The sequence below is a fragment of the Epinephelus moara genome, chromosome 1 (assembly GCF_006386435.1).
Source record: "Epinephelus moara isolate mb chromosome 1, YSFRI_EMoa_1.0, whole genome shotgun sequence".
Taxonomy (NCBI): domain Eukaryota; kingdom Metazoa; phylum Chordata; class Actinopteri; order Perciformes; family Serranidae; genus Epinephelus; species Epinephelus moara.
In genome coordinates this window covers 13155020-13170751 of record NC_065506.1, presented here as the reverse complement: position 1 = coordinate 13170751, position 15732 = coordinate 13155020, and the positions used below count along the sequence as shown (strand labels likewise).

General features: G+C 42.1%; 1 protein-coding gene across 1 annotated transcript in view; it reads right to left on the bottom strand.

The window, feature by feature from the left end:
* Positions 1-9470: 9470 nt before the first annotated feature.
* Positions 9471-15732, bottom strand: part of LOC126389985 (collagen and calcium-binding EGF domain-containing protein 1-like) — a 42446-nt gene continuing 36184 nt past the window's right edge. Inside the window, exons 5-11 of the mRNA XM_050044073.1 lie at positions 15534-15671; positions 14835-14968; positions 14373-14487; positions 13814-13953; positions 11673-11708; positions 11141-11176; positions 9471-10761 (exon numbers count right to left, since the gene is read on the bottom strand). Coding sequence (XP_049900030.1) covers positions 10573-10761; positions 11141-11176; positions 11673-11708; positions 13814-13953; positions 14373-14487; positions 14835-14968; positions 15534-15671 — 788 coding nt within the window. The 3' untranslated portion in view covers positions 9471-10572. The remainder of the gene's footprint in view (positions 10762-11140; positions 11177-11672; positions 11709-13813; positions 13954-14372; positions 14488-14834; positions 14969-15533; positions 15672-15732) is intronic.

The window sequence follows — 15732 nt, the reverse complement described above, 5'->3', positions numbered from 1 at the left end:
AAGGCACTATAAATGCTGAATGGTACATACAGATTTTGGAGCAATATATGCTGCCATCCAGACAATATCTTTTCCAGGGACATCTCTACGTATTCTAGCAAGACAATGAGACACATTCTGCACATGTTACAACAGTGTGGCTGTCTGCAGTCCAGACCTGTCTCCAACTGAACATGTTGCACATTCTAAAACACAAAATGCAGCAATGGAGACTGTCGTGTATCAGGCAAGAATGGAAAAGAATTTTATTTTCAAAACTTCAACAATTAGTGTCCTGAGGTCCTATACACTTATTCAGTATTGCTAGAGGAAAAGGTGATGTAACACAGTGGTGATCATGCCTCTGTCCCAACTTTTTTGGAACATGTTGCATGCATCAAAATCAGAATAAATGTATATTAGTTCAAAATAAATAATATTTTTGTTATTAAATATCTTGTCTGTGGACTGTATTCAGTTGAATAGAGGTCAAAAAGGATTTGCTCATCATTGCATTCTGTTTTAATTTACATTTTACACAGCATCCCAACTTTTTTTGGAATTGGGGTTGTACTTAAAGGTCCAGTTTGTAAGATTTAGGGGTTTTTAGTGGCATCTATCAGTGAGGATTACAGATTGCAACCAGCTGAAACTTCTCCAGGTAAGAATTCCTTCAGTGTTTATTATTCTTGAGGTTTTTACCCGAGGCCAAATTATCCGCAGAGGTCTGTTTCTCTCCAAAACAAACACACCAGGTGATTAAAACCGCCAAAAACATTGATGAAAGGTTAGAACACTGAACACGTAAAAACACTGAATAAAACAGTTTCACATTATAAATCAGTGTTTCCCGTATGCTTGCCTAGCACCTGTTAATGTGTGCTCCAAAGCAAATGGACCCAGTTGGAGAGGGGCTACTAATATGTTGGCCCTATTTATATCCAGTGTTTGGTTTGTCCATTCTGAACTACTGTAGAAACATGATGGTGCAACATGGTGATCTCTGCAGACCAAGAAAGACCTGCTCCCTATGCAGATATAAACAGCTTGTTTTAAGAGAACAAAAATTATTTTAAGGTGATTATACACTGACAATATATCCCCATTAATCCTACATAGACCTTTAAGTTTTCATTTTATTTATGTATTTATTTATTTATTTTACCAGATTACCACCTCTCTCCAGATAATGGCTACATTTAACACTGCCAAGTTGGGAGTTTTATTTCTTGTTTTGCTGATCGCTGTGCAGTGAATTTTGACGCCTCTAAGCATGTAAAAAGAAAAAAACAAAACAAGCTGTAAAAGTAGTGCTGCCATAGGCCAGGTCAGGAGGTCGGGAGGACTAAAAAGATGAAGCTGTTGTCCTCACGCACTCTGCAACCAGAGGCAACACTCTTTTTTCCCTACAAGAAGAGAGCTGTGAACTTGCTCATCCGGTTTTTCACACTCTTGGCTGTGCTACGTGCATGCGAACAGCTTGTAAATGACAGAGGAAGCCAAGGTGTATAAAGACCAAGTGCCTCAGGCCAGGGGAGTTTACACAACGTGTTACCATTAATCCGCCCTCTCAGATTTTTCTATTCAATTCAGCCATAACAATGCCAATCAAAGTGCACCTTTCCTGTGAAGCTAAGTTAAAGCGTTTGGCAACTCTTTGATATGCATTCTCAACGGATATTGTATCTGCGTAAAGTCTGTCAAGAGACACTGCTGTGGACAATCAGATCATGCTCGTGTCATGTACATGGTAAATAAATCAGGCCTTTCTGACTGTGAGAATATGTGGACATTTTGTGCTCTTGCAGACATGCCTATGTGCATTTTTACATGAAACCATTTTGTGTTTTAACCACTGACTGTTGCCTACACTGAGCTTCACTGAGCTTGCATGTGTGCCTCAGAGGGATCTGCACAGAAACACTAGAGCCAATTACAGTGTGTAGACAACATCCTCTGGAAAAATGTCAGATTCACCACTGTGGTAATGTCAGGGATCAGTGTCTCTGAAAAGCCTCATGCAGTGGCTTCTTAAACAGACACCTGCAGGACAACAGATAATACATACTGATCATGGGATTGGTGGCGTGCTTTTGACACAGCTAATAAGTCCATTACTCATCAGACAAGCTCAGATTCTCAGGCCTCTTAGCAGCTCCATTATGAACAGAATGACAGAAGTCGGCCTACAATCGGAAGAGGGTGTGCCCAGAGACAAGGACTGGAAGAGGAACAGGCTTCAGAGAGTAAACTAGGGTGCTTAGCCTCAGGCACGTAACTCAGATTTAAGAATGAGTTAGCGTGTCAAGATAGCATGTCTCACAGCAGACCACGCCTGCACCTGTCAGGTGTTTGGTGGCATGCCTAAGTTTCGTGCAGGAGATCGTGTGTGTGTGTGTGTGTGTGGGTGAATGTTAGATAGTAGGAAATGTCTATATGCCTGTTTGCTTCATCTTCTGCATGCACGCAGCTGCACACGCTAGCGATGATGGATGTCTGCGCTCTACCTAACCTCTGCAGTGGCTACAGATCCTTGGAAACATCTCAATATTGATCCAGTATTGCAACGGTTTAGCTGCCGGGCCTGGCAGCATCCTCGCCCTTTTGCTGACGCAGTCAATCTGGTTATATAAACTGTAAGATTTCTGTGTCACTTCCAAATATCCCAATTACCTGTGCCTGTGGGTTTGATTAGCAGACTCTGAATTAAACTGTTTGAACCTGTGTTGTGATTGAGCAATGTTACATTTTTATAGGTCACATTACATAATCTCTGTGAGGAGAAAAAAATCAATCCTGAGGGTGACATCTAAAGGCACCCGCATGTCACAACTACAAGTGACCCGTGACATGTAGATTATGAACACTCTTCACATGCCTTCTGCTAAAAAATCTTTCTGTCAAGCTGAAGTCTCAAATGACAACCAGTGTTGTGCATGAAGGAATGACTATATACTTACTCCCACTGTACAAAAATTGAAATATCCCAGATACGGGGTGCTGACATCTTGCACTGGTGATGTCGTTTGGAGCCAGAGTCTGCAGTAGCAACTCAGAAATGAAGCTGTGGTATCAGTTTCCTGCCCATACTCAAACGGACCCAATTGTGAGCAGCGGCAATCGCAAGCAGGACAAGTAATCGTGAGCACATCGATTGACACACACACGTTTCAATCAAGATGTCACGCCCCCTTTCATGAACAAATTAGTACAGACTCCAACAGAAAAAAAAAATCACATTTCTATGTAATTTGTACCTGCCAGGTCTGAAAAAACAAAACAAAACCAAAAAAAAACAAGTCCGAATGTCAGCTGCGTTGGCAACAAATTTGAAACTTGAGTCGAAGCATCGGACCCATCTTGGGAAATATTTACCAGTGAATGACATTAGATTTTATTTTATTTTAAAAGAAATGAACATACACTAGCTAAGTTTTGGGACTGTGAACTTTCAAAATGCAAATTGTGAACTATTAACATGAACTACTCCAATTAATCTGTGTGAACTGAACCATGGGCTAGCTCATGTGAAGTGTGAACGTGTCCAACACTGACTGTGGTACACTAACGTTTGCATGCTAACATGTTTCGCAATGACTAAATTTTATCTTCAACATTTGTATGTGCTTCTCCTTTCTGTCACTAGGTGGTTTCTTCATGGGGTTACAAAGAACAGATGACAGATAAACCTGTTACTGGAGCCTGCACTCGTTCATAAAAATATTTTTATACTTTTGTGAAGGAGGCTTTTGTTATGCTGCTGTCAGGGTGAATACTTTTTCTCACCTCTATGAAACTGTGGAGAAAAGTACAGTACAGCTCAGTGGTTCCTTCTCATGAGATGATTGCAGTTTCCATATGAACTTATGGCAAAAATGAAACAAGAAGTGCTGACTGGTTTCTGGAGGCTTGCCCACACATATTACCTTAAATGTCCCTGATTTCATTCAAGTATTTATTTAAGGAGAACTACATTGATAATTGAAAAATTACCTGTTGTTTTTTTTTTCAGAGGCTGAGGCTCCTGGCTGTCTCTTGGCCTCTCTTTTCTTTAGAAATCTATATACAATACTTCGGCCTCCACAAGCTTCTACAAAGATTTTTCTTTGGTTGCAATGTAGAAACCTCTATTCCCTGTGAACTCCTTAAATGTATTAAATAAAGTCAGTCAGTGAGAAGAAGATACAGCAGCTTCATTGGCCATCAGTTCTGTCATCAATAAGAGTGGTAATCTGCTGACACATTGTGTAGTTTAGACACACCAGTGTTTGTATATTTAGCCCATTTATGGCAAAGTATACACAGTTTACATTATTATTAATATTATTAATATGTCTCCTCCTGGTCAGTATGTGCTAATTTGAGTTACATTTTGCAAGTGAAGGCTGAGGGGGGGCCCTGACACTTTGGGCCCTGGGCCTGTGCCTAGAGGGCACATCCATGAGACAACCAACAGTAGAAAGATCACAGGAAAGTAGGGAAATCACATGCAACAAAGGTTCCTGGCCAGATGCAAACTGGGGTGTGTTGTGGTTTATGGCAGGCATCTCCAAGTCACATTTTTACATGTGTCTTGAAGGGAGAAAAATCTACCTCCACATGTGAGACAGGTAATCATTGCATTGGACTGATTTAAAAAGTTTAAAAAAACAATATCTTGCTATGATGGCATAACGTTTAATGACATTCACTATGACGGATTATCTATCACAACCTTTTAAACAAGTAATTCCTGCATGTGGATTTCTGCACTTTAATGAACAGAAGTCAATGAATGCCTGGAAAGTATTAAATCAATCCCAAAATGTACATTGTTTAAATGTGCAAAAACACCTGTATGGTCCTTTGTAGCTGGGACATAGTGAGTTGGAAACTGTGACCCGCTCTGACCTGTTGATTCGTCCTTGAGCTAAACACTGAGTAATGAACCACTTCTGAGTCTGACCCCTGGTCTTCCCCTGAAGGCAGCCAAAAGGAAAGTTTTTCAAAAACAGACCAACAGGAGAGAAGATAATAAATGCAGTAATCAACCTCAACACTATACACACATTTCCAAACACACATACAGTATAAACACGCTTCCCTTTTACACACAACCCTGCTCACTGACATGCACAGAGCCCACTCTCATAAGCTCCTCCGCAGACGTAAACACCACACACACAGATTCGCAGACACACACAGGCTCAGGCTGTTTGAAGTGACAGCCCTGTCGTGCATGAGGTGTATTTATGAATGGCCATAGTGAGCCAGTGAGGAAATTCCTCTCATGCTAGGAAACATCTGGCCAATTTTTATCTGTTGTGTCTTTATTCTCATCTAAAGAAGCCAGCAAATAGTTACACAACTCTCCTCGCGGTGCAACATCAGTGGAGTTTGGCATCCCGACAGCCTGGATGAGATCACTTGTGAAATTTGTTATGTCATAGACAGTCAGAGGTATGATAGCATGAAGAGATGCAGAATATATTTTGATGTCAAAGGCTCATCAATAGTGTAAAATTATATATTTAAATCAATTTTATTAGCTGGCAATTATGAATCATTATAAACTGTATGTTGTAAAGATAAATAAATGTTTTCCATACTGAATTTTTTTCCCTCCTATTTCTGATCTAATTAGGTGACAGAGTGCTTGTCGCAGGTTGTGTGTGAACTTTTTGCTTTGACTTGAACTCTGCTGACCTCGTCTCTGCTGTCCCCTACAGGCTGAGAGGAAAGCCTCCAGTTGCATGACAAGTGGTGAAGGAAATGAGATAATCTCTTTCACTCTCTTGCTTTTCTCTCACTGACATGGCTCTTAAATTGTTTCATGTTGTTTTTCCTGATCCTGGTTGCCCCGACAACGACTCTACTGTGAGCAATGACCGCACGGCAAGGGGCGGAGCTGTTAGGTGAGAAGCCTGTCAAGTAACACACACACACACACACACACACACACACACACACACACTGGTACAAGTATAAGGATAAACTGTCAGTGAAAATTCACACACACATCTATCTACATTTATCATTTAAAGACACATGCAGCTGTGATACACACTCCCACCCTTTCTCACACACACAAACACAAATGCACAACAGCATTTACCGAGATTCGTTCCTCGGGATCAAAACATCAAACACAGCAAAAGGCCAGACAGGGTGAACCCTCGCACAGCAGATCAAACACTGCAGCGTGTTATTTTTCAACCTTTCTCTCTAGCGGTGGGTACGAGCTCAGACAGGCCCCCTCTGACAGCCTGTGGTCTATAATCATCCCTCCAGCTGTTTATACCCAGGCATTTGACCTCTAACCTCTGATACCTACACCTTTCATAATGACACTCAGTCACGCTACAGTTCAGCAGTGCTGAGGATAATGAGCGGGGGCATGTGCCTCACACATAAATTCTAGGATGATTTACTTATTTTACATAACTTGCATGCTTGGGACACTATTAATGTTTTTTGGATGGTTATTATAAAGTGTTTTTAACACTCTGAAAGCTGTGACTTTGGTTGTCTCACCTGGTGTTGAGAGTGATGGACGGTGAGGCCCGACTGTCAGGGAGATTATCTGTGGCTTAGTACCCTCTGCTGGTTGAGAGACTTCACTTCAGGTAGCAAGAGTGCAGGTTGAAATGGTATTTGCAGGAATGTGGGGAGGTTAGAAAAAAATGTGGGATTTAAATTGATGACCTTCAGTGTCTGGGGATCCATTTTTTGCCAGTGGCATTAATCATTTAATGCTTTGGTCCAATACAAATTCCCTCAGTCAGAACATCAGAGCTGATCTAATTGAGCTGTCCGCTGTAATAACAGATACACATTGTGCAAGCGAGCTGCGCAGCAAGAAACCATCAGTGAGAATGGTCTCATTATGCTCCCATGATCATATAAACATATATAAACATATATGGTGCTGCTGATGCTGGTTGAAGGTTTCAGAATACATGCCTGCAGCCCTTCGAACCACTGCAACCAGTCACTTTAATCACTGTTTAATAGTGGCAAACTGCACTGCATTTCCAATAGATCATTTAGGGCTATCACATCACATTGTATAACCCAGAATGCCAAATACTTTAGGATAAAAACATCACATCAGCGTAGTTGTAATTAGGAATATGTATTTAAGAAATTTCTGATGGGAATATATCTCCACTACAAAATGACTACAAAACCACTCCATCAGGCAGTTAGAGGTAGTGCAACATTTTGTAGAGAGCTATGAGACAACTGAGAACACTCTCACACATAATAGTGGCATCGATCTTTTCATCTCGGCCAGAGAGTGAAAGCTTTCTAATACACATATTGTATCAAAAACATTCAAATGAGTTTTAGGGGTGCTTGCAAGTAGACTGTGTTTCAGTTATACAGAGTCAGGCTAGCTGTGTCTTGTTTCCAGTCTCCTTGCTCCAGCTTCTCCAACAGACATAGGTCTACATACTGTATATGATAAATATGAAGCTACCTTCTGCAGCTCAGCATAAAGACTGGAGCCAGCATGGCTCTGTTCAAAGGAAACAAAATCTGCATTCCAGCTTATGCAAAGCTCACTGCTTTATATCTACTTTGTCAGCCTGCAACTCAATTGTGAGAATAAATGTTGGCATTACAGTATACGTTTCTGCAACCCATGGATATGTTACATTTGTACGTTTCATATGCAGAGGATATGTTGAAACTGAATGTTTCATTACCTCCAGTTTTTAATTTTATGTTGTGACAATGCTGATTAACATTTGGTGGGTTTAGGCACAAACACCACTTGTTTAGAGTCATGTTTTAACTTAAAATACCCAGATTTGTTGCTAGGAACATGGCAGGAGAAGTCCCGACCGCTTGTTAAAAAACACCCACTTTTATTTATTAGTCTTGAACAGCGGTCTGCTGCCCTCTTGCCTAGTTGTGATGCCATCTTCTTCTCACTCAGCTCATATACATGTAATCTGAACTACATCACCTTAGAAACACTGATATAATACATACCTGTAGTTTGCAGAAACGTACAATGCCAACATGTATCCTGGCAACTGGACTGTGTTAATCTGCAAAACCATAAATCTGTCTTTATGCTAAGCTTGGTCAGCCGGCAGCTGGTTGTAGCTTTATATTTAATGGACAGAGAACAGAGCGGTACTGTCTCAGCTAACACTTGGAAAGAAAGCAAACCCTCATATTTCCCACAGTGTTAAACTTTTCCTTTAATTGGTTTATTTATGACTCCATCTTCTTTATTTTATTTTCAGTATTTGAAATAAACCACTGACCTGCATGACACAATATGCACTCACCTTTGCCATGCTTCATCAGAACATACAATGTTTATTACTTTAATTTGATGAGCCATTAACAAAAAATAAACATTATCATACAAATCTAGATTAAGATAAAACTTTATTAAGCAGTGAGTTAGCCCTTGTTGGCAGGTCCTTCACAGTAAAAAACTTTCAGGCAGCCTTCTTTCTTTGTGTCTCTTGTTTCTGGTCAACTCCTGAGTCAGGGTGTGAAAATATGTGCCCCTGAAACTGCTCCCTTAAAGGACAACTTCGGTATTTTTCAACCTGGGCCCTATTTCCCCATGTGTATGTGTGCGTATGATTCATGGGTACAACTCGTTCTAAAACTGGTTCAGTATTGAGGGAGGCGGATGCAACCGGGAGCCACTAAATGAGCTAAAACGGTAACGGGGGCAAATGCGTCCCGTATAAGTTTGCGCATTAAAAGTGCTTTTTTTCGCCACTGACTGGTTCAGATTGCCAGTGCTATGAGTGCTATGAACGCTATGAGCGGAGTCAGCTGTCAGTCAGTGTTGGAGCAGAGAGGGGGAGGGCTGCCCCGCTGGGTACTGTAAGTGAGGATGTGTGTATGAAGTGTGTGTTTTTCGCCACTGACCGGTTCAGATCGCCAGTGCTATCTCTGTAAATAGCATACTAGCCTTTCCCTTACCTCTGGGCTTGTGATGTCACGAGCTTTGCTCCACTGTGTCTGTAGCTCTTTCTACTCGTGGGACAGAGAGGAGTGTTAGCATCCATTTGTAGCACAACTAGCCACAACTTCAGCATCTCACCGTCCGACAAAGGCAGCCTATGAAAGCTGTACGGGGTGTTGCGCGACATCCTGTTCTTGCGTTCAGCCCGTTTATTTGAGCACTCCAAAAACTCCGGTAACACTCCAGGGGGTAGCACGTAAAAGACTCCGTCCTCTGACTCTGACTCTTTTAACGTAACACACACACTTCATACACATATACTCACTTACAGTACCCAGCGGGGCAGCCCTCCCCCTCTCTGCTCCAACACTGACTGACAGATGACTCCACTCATTCACACTCACCACTGCCCCAGGGCCACTACAATATGCTATCTACAGAGATAGCACTGGCGATCTGAACCGGTCAGTGGCGAAAAAAAGCACTTTTATACGGGATGCATTTGCCCCCGTTACCGTTTAAGCTCGTTTCGCGCCTCAATACTGAACCAATTTTAGAACGAGTGGTACCCATGAATCATACGCACACATACACATGGGGAAATAGAGCCCAGGTTGAAAAATAACGAAGTTATCCTTTAAGGTCTTTTGTAAAAAGAATATGTTCACAGTCAACTTGCCTGAATAATATACGGGTTATAAAAGTCATTTTAAAATGTGAGTATCTGTCTCCCTGGACCTTTCCCAAAACATAAATCCACAGAATGCTTTTAATTGAATTTAAAGTGTTTTATGTCTATAACTTTTAAGTGAAATATTTCATACTGCCTTTTATTTCTAAGCAGCACACACCAGCAGCTTCTCTTTATTTTAAATGTACCGTCAAAAGACTTCTACCAACTTTAAGACCTCTCTTAGATTAGGGTTAGATGAACATATTTTGTGGTAATTTTGTTTAGTCCATTATACTTGAACTTGAGTTGTTTAATTGAACAGTTTAAAAAATACATCAGGCCGTAATGTTTTTGTCCAACAGTACTGGATTGTAATACTCATGAATCCCATGAATTAGTTTCTGAAGATGCCTCAGAGTGGAGAACATCTGCAGAGCTCAGACTCGAGTGCTGGATACTGCAGGCAGGTGCAGGGGAGGCTCACAGTGCAGGTCCTGGGTCTTTGTACCAACGCCCTGCAGGCAAATTGTCAGTGGCAGCAGAGCCTCTATGGGCAGACTCAGGAACGGGAAGAGATGTAGACGATAAAGTTCATCGTTTGAAGTGGTTCAGCTCAGAGGCACAGCTTAGAGACTCAGACATAAAGGCACACACTGCATCTTTCTCACTCTATGTCCTGCACACACACACACACACACACACATCCCGTGCCCACATCACAGCATTGAAGAGGCAGCCAGACAGTGCTTGCAGTGGTTAAGAGAGTCTGTAGTCCAATTTTAAATCCTTGTATATCTCTCTGTTTTACTGTCTTCGGCAGTGTCCAGAGTGTCATTAAGGCTCCTTGCCCAGTTCATCACTGCTGTGTGGTTAGGGATTATTTACAGGTTGGCACTTTGACCGCCAGCATCCTTTATCAACAAAGAAAGAAAGAGTCAAGTTCGGTGTTTGTCTCGCTGGGTTTGAGCGACTGCTACTGTGGGCGGGATGTCAGAGGTCAGGTACTGAGCAGGAGATCTCCTTGTCCAGAGCCCCACTCTACAAAATCCATTTCCCCGCTGGAATGAGGAGGACTGTCCAGAGAGATGCCCCTCCGCTCCCCAAACACCTTCTCCTGCAGCTCAATTATGTCATTGCGGATGTCAGCCATCATTAGCAAAAGGAAGTCGAAGGAGCCGGGTGGTCCCTGTGGATGGAAGACGGAGTAAGGGATTGATTAATATGCTCTGCATTTCATTTGTCACTGGGTTCGACAATCAGTAAACTGGGTTTCCTTTTGGAGGTGTGAGGCCAAACAGCCTTTTTTTCACAGCAGACATTTGGCATGTCGTAGCAGGAAAACTGATTAAAATAGTTGAACCAAACCACCAACCCAAACCCCCAGTATTTGAAGACCCAGGAATAAGACTCATCTTCATCCAGAATAACACACTGCACCTTTAAAAATAACTCTAATTCTATCAGACATAACATATTGGAAGATGTGACTGGATTTTAAGAGGATGTTCATGAGTATACTTTAAGAATATGAATTTACTTTATGTTTTAACTCTAAATGAACTTACAGGTGGACCTCTGGGACCTGGAGCTCCTCTGTCACCCTGTAGAGGAGAAACAGCACAAATTAACCCAATTCTAACAGACACAGCTTCCAAAAACTATAAACTACACAGTGCCAAATATACATATATTTAGAGCAATTTGCTTTATTTAGTAAGGAACAACTCACTAAAGTGTCCGGAAAACTGTGTTATTGAGTGTCAGGCAGGTTAAAACTGTAATGATTATTACTGGACAAACAGTTTGTAGAGTATAATGTAAATATCGTCAGTGTACTGTTTATCTTTACGAAAGGGACAAAAAAACATATGAAATATGGTTTTTCAGAACTGCGTGCTGTTAGAATGTAGAACTTGCCGGCCTTTTGTTTTTGGCCCTGTATGTGACCCAGACAGACAGGCAAAGGAGCAGCTTTACTGGACTCCATTCACTCGGTGACAAGTTTCTAACAGTGTAGCTTCACACACAAATACCCAGATACACGTACAGACAATAATTAAAAAATGTACAAGTTAAATAAAGATATGTAATAATAACCTTTTGTCCATCTCTTCCTGTTGCTCCAGGTGGTCCCTGCATGAAAGATAAGGCACATGTTTGAGAAGGTTTGTCAAGCTAATAACATGAGGCAGCAGACATTTTCAGCTACAGCTGTGCTTTTCATCCTATGGCAGGTCTGTTTGAAACGTAAGCTTAAGCACTTAAGAGCTCTAAAGGTAAATCTTGGATAATATGTGAATAGATTTGGCAGTTTTTTTCAGAGATTAAACATAAAACATAAAATCCCACCATACAGTTTTAAATCAACACTGACTGCCTCCTCTCCACTTTTACTTCCTCCCTTCTTTATGGCAACAGGGGAAAGTGGCAGACTGTGGCATCTTGTGTACACTGTCACTTCACCATAGATAGATACTTGATTGTTCAGGTAAAACCAGTGCTATTAAACTACACTGCTCGAAAAAAAATTAGGTAAACACTTAATTATCACAGTCTAACACCAAGTCAGGGATATCAATCTGTCCATTTAGGAAGCCCAAGTGATTGTGAATCAATTTCACCTGCTTTGATGCAAATCAAAGTGACAACAGGTGCAATGGAGAGGCAAAAGCAAGACAACCCCCAAAAAGAGAATGGTTTTTCATGTGGTGGCCACAGACAGTTGCTCTCTCCTTATCCTGACTGACTGATTCTTCTCTAGTTTTGTGTTCTGCTAGTGTCCTTGTCACTACTGGTAGCATGAGGTGATACCTGCAGCCCAATCAGGCTGCACAGGTAGTCCAGCTCCTCCAGGGTGGCACATCCACACATGTTGTCACAAGAAGGTTGCTGAGTCTCCCAGCATAGTCCCAAGAGCATGGAGGAGATACCAGGAGACCAGCCTTTACACGAGGAGAGCTGGACAGGGCCGTAGAAGGGCATCAACCCAGCAGCAGGACCGGTATCTGCTCCTTTGTGTGAGGAGGAACAGGAAGAGCACTGCCAGAGCCCTACAAAATGACCTCCAGCAGGCTACTGGTGTGCATGTTTCTGACCAAACTGTCTCCATGAAGGTGGCATGAGGGCCAGACGTCCTCTAGTGGGACCTCACAGCCCAGCACTGTGCAGCTCAACTGGCATTTACCAGAAAACAAAAGAATTGGCAGGTCCGCCATCATCGCCCTGTTCTCTTCACAGATGAGAGCAGGTTCACACTGAGTACATGTGACAGGCGTAAAAGAGTCTGGAGACGCCGTGGTGACCGTAATGCTGCATGACTGATTTGGTGATGGGTCAGTGATGGTGTGGGGAGCCATATCCTTGGAGGGTAAAACAGACCTCCATGTCATGGCAAACGGTACCCTGACTGCTGTTAGGTACTGGGATGAAATCCTCAGAGCGATTGCCAGACCATACGCTGGTGCACTGAGCCCTGGGTTCCTGCTGGTGCAGTTGGCCCTGGGTTCCTCCTGGTGCACTGGGCCCTGGGTTCCTCCTGGTGCAGTGGGCCCTGAGTTCCTCCTGGTGCAGGGCAATGCCCAGCCTCATGTGGCCAGAGTGTGTAGGCAGTTCCTGGATGATGAAGGCATTGATGCCATTGACTGGCCCTCTTGTTCCCCTAACCTAAGTCCAATTGAGCACCTATGGGGCATAATGTATTGGTGCATCCCATGCCACCAAATACCGCCACAGACTGTCCAGGAGCTCACTGATGCCCTGATCCAGGTCCGGTAGGAGATCCCACAGGACACCATGTGCTGACTCATCAGGAGCTGAGTCATATTATGAGTTGATAAAAATCATGCAAGTTGAGTCAGCCTGTGATTTCATTTTTTTACTTTGATTTTTGAAGTGATTTTGATTCCAGCCCAGTTGATGATTTTGGTTTCCACTGCATGTAATTTTGTTCTCAACAAATTTTAAAATGTATATCATTAAGATTTTTAACTTGAATATTTTCGTTCATCAAGATCTGATGTGTGATTTAAGTGTTCCCCTATTTTTTTTTATTTTTATTTTTTTTTTAGCAAAGTATTGTTTGTATGACTTGCTGACACACTGGATCATTAGACACACTGAGGATGTGACCTCCAAGTGTTAAGGAACTACTTTGATGTCCTGAGGTGGTGGCTCCAGTGGGAAATAAACTAAAAAAACAAATGTGATAACCCGTGCATTATGGAATTTAGTTTTCTTACCACTGGCCCCCTGCGGCCTCTTTTCATGTGCCTCAGGTCAGGTTCTGGACCCATGGGTCCCATGTCTCCCCGTGGACCCCGAGGGCCAGGCGGGCCCCTGTCCCCTGGGTCGCCTCTCTTTCCCGGTTCTCCTGGGTGCCCTGATGAGGACAGATGGATACAGCGATGAAGAGAGCGATTTAAAATTTAGGAGTCAGTAGCATCAGAGTGACAAACTGCAACATCACTGAAGGACACCGAGCATTTCTTAATACTAAGCTCCTCACGCAGGTCATTTAAAACCCTTCAGTTTACTTGTACTTAAATTGTTACTGCTTTAATCCTATACATTTTTTTTATCTCTTTGTGCTTTTATTATTATGTGTAGAGCATTTTCTTTTATTTGATTATTTTTCAGGACACTTCTCCTGCCTCTTTACCTTCCTCCTTTGTGTTATCCTAACAACTACACACTGTTGTTGCAGATGCTGCGTGCATTAATCACAGACCCTTCCTCTGCACACATCTGGAGCCAGTAGTGGATTCAAGTTTTCTAACCTTACAGTTATAGCCACATTACCTGGGACTCCAGGAGCTCCTGGGGGGCCAGATAAACCAGGGAGACAAGGGCTATCAGGACTTTTTCCTGCCCTCCCCAGATGTGGCTTGTCACTGCTGTTGGCCAGGCCAGGCACCTACAAAGACAAAGAGGAAATACCAAGTAAGCCGGTAGTAATAGAAGAAAGCCAAGTAAACGTGTGTAGTTTTACACATTTTGATTTATGTCATCCTTTAACCAAATCTAAACCTCTCTTTTACAGTCTCCTACATGCTGAACACATTTACACATTGGCTGAAAAAAGTAATCATTCGATGAGTGTTATAAATCATATTATTAAAAAAAATATATCTAAATGCATTCAAATATTACGTTTACAAAAAGTTGGCAACTGTTTTATCATTTTGGTAAAACATCTACAGGTGAATACTATTTGGTTCAATTTTAAGTAGACTTAAAGCCTCTCTAAAGTAGACATGTTACCTGGTTGGCTGACTGTGTGTTTCCCAGCCTTAGTTTTAGCTGCAGCAGACTGTTTTTCATGTTCATAAAGTCCTGACAGGTGAAGGAGCAGGTACCAGCACTCATCAGGGTGTCTGACTTCCCCGTTGAACTCACTGCAAGAACAAACAAAATATGTATTTGAATTTTTTCTGACACAAGTTTTCAGCATGGACAGGCACACTGGGAATAAAACTTCTAATATTCCCATACTGGTGTCCTGAGCAATACAGAGTCAAATCCCACTCAGTCACAGTCAAAGGTCATTTCCAGAATGAGAAATATTTAAACAGTTACTGCACAAAAATGAAAACAACCACCATACCACAATAATCAGAATCATTACATATTGTTCAAATGGACAAATAATCAATGAACCCATGTACTAATGCTCTAGTTCCCAACCTGAGTGTCCCGAACCCCCACTAGGGGTCGCCAGAGCTTTACAATGATTGCAAGGCCTTTTTTTTATTTTATCAGTTGTTCTGTACTGTTATTGCTATGCATTGAATATCAACTGAAATATCTATAGACTATTAGTCACGGGTCATCAGGTTACTCAATGATAGAAAAGAGGTCCCTTACCAAAAATGTCAGGAAACACTGTGATGGACACTGATTCAGTTTTCTACTGACTTTCATCCACATGCTGTAAAGCTGAACTGAAAGGTATACACTCACAGTTGTGCACAGGGATGCAGGTGTGTTGGTCCGGTGCGAGTATGTAGCCACTGCGACATCGACACAGAAAGCTGCCCACTGTGTTCACACACTCATGATCACAGACGTTGCTGCTTGGGTGCTCACACTCATTAATGTCTGTGTGTGTGTGTGTGTGTGTGTGTGTGTGTGTGTGTGTGTGTGTGTGTGTGTGTGTGTG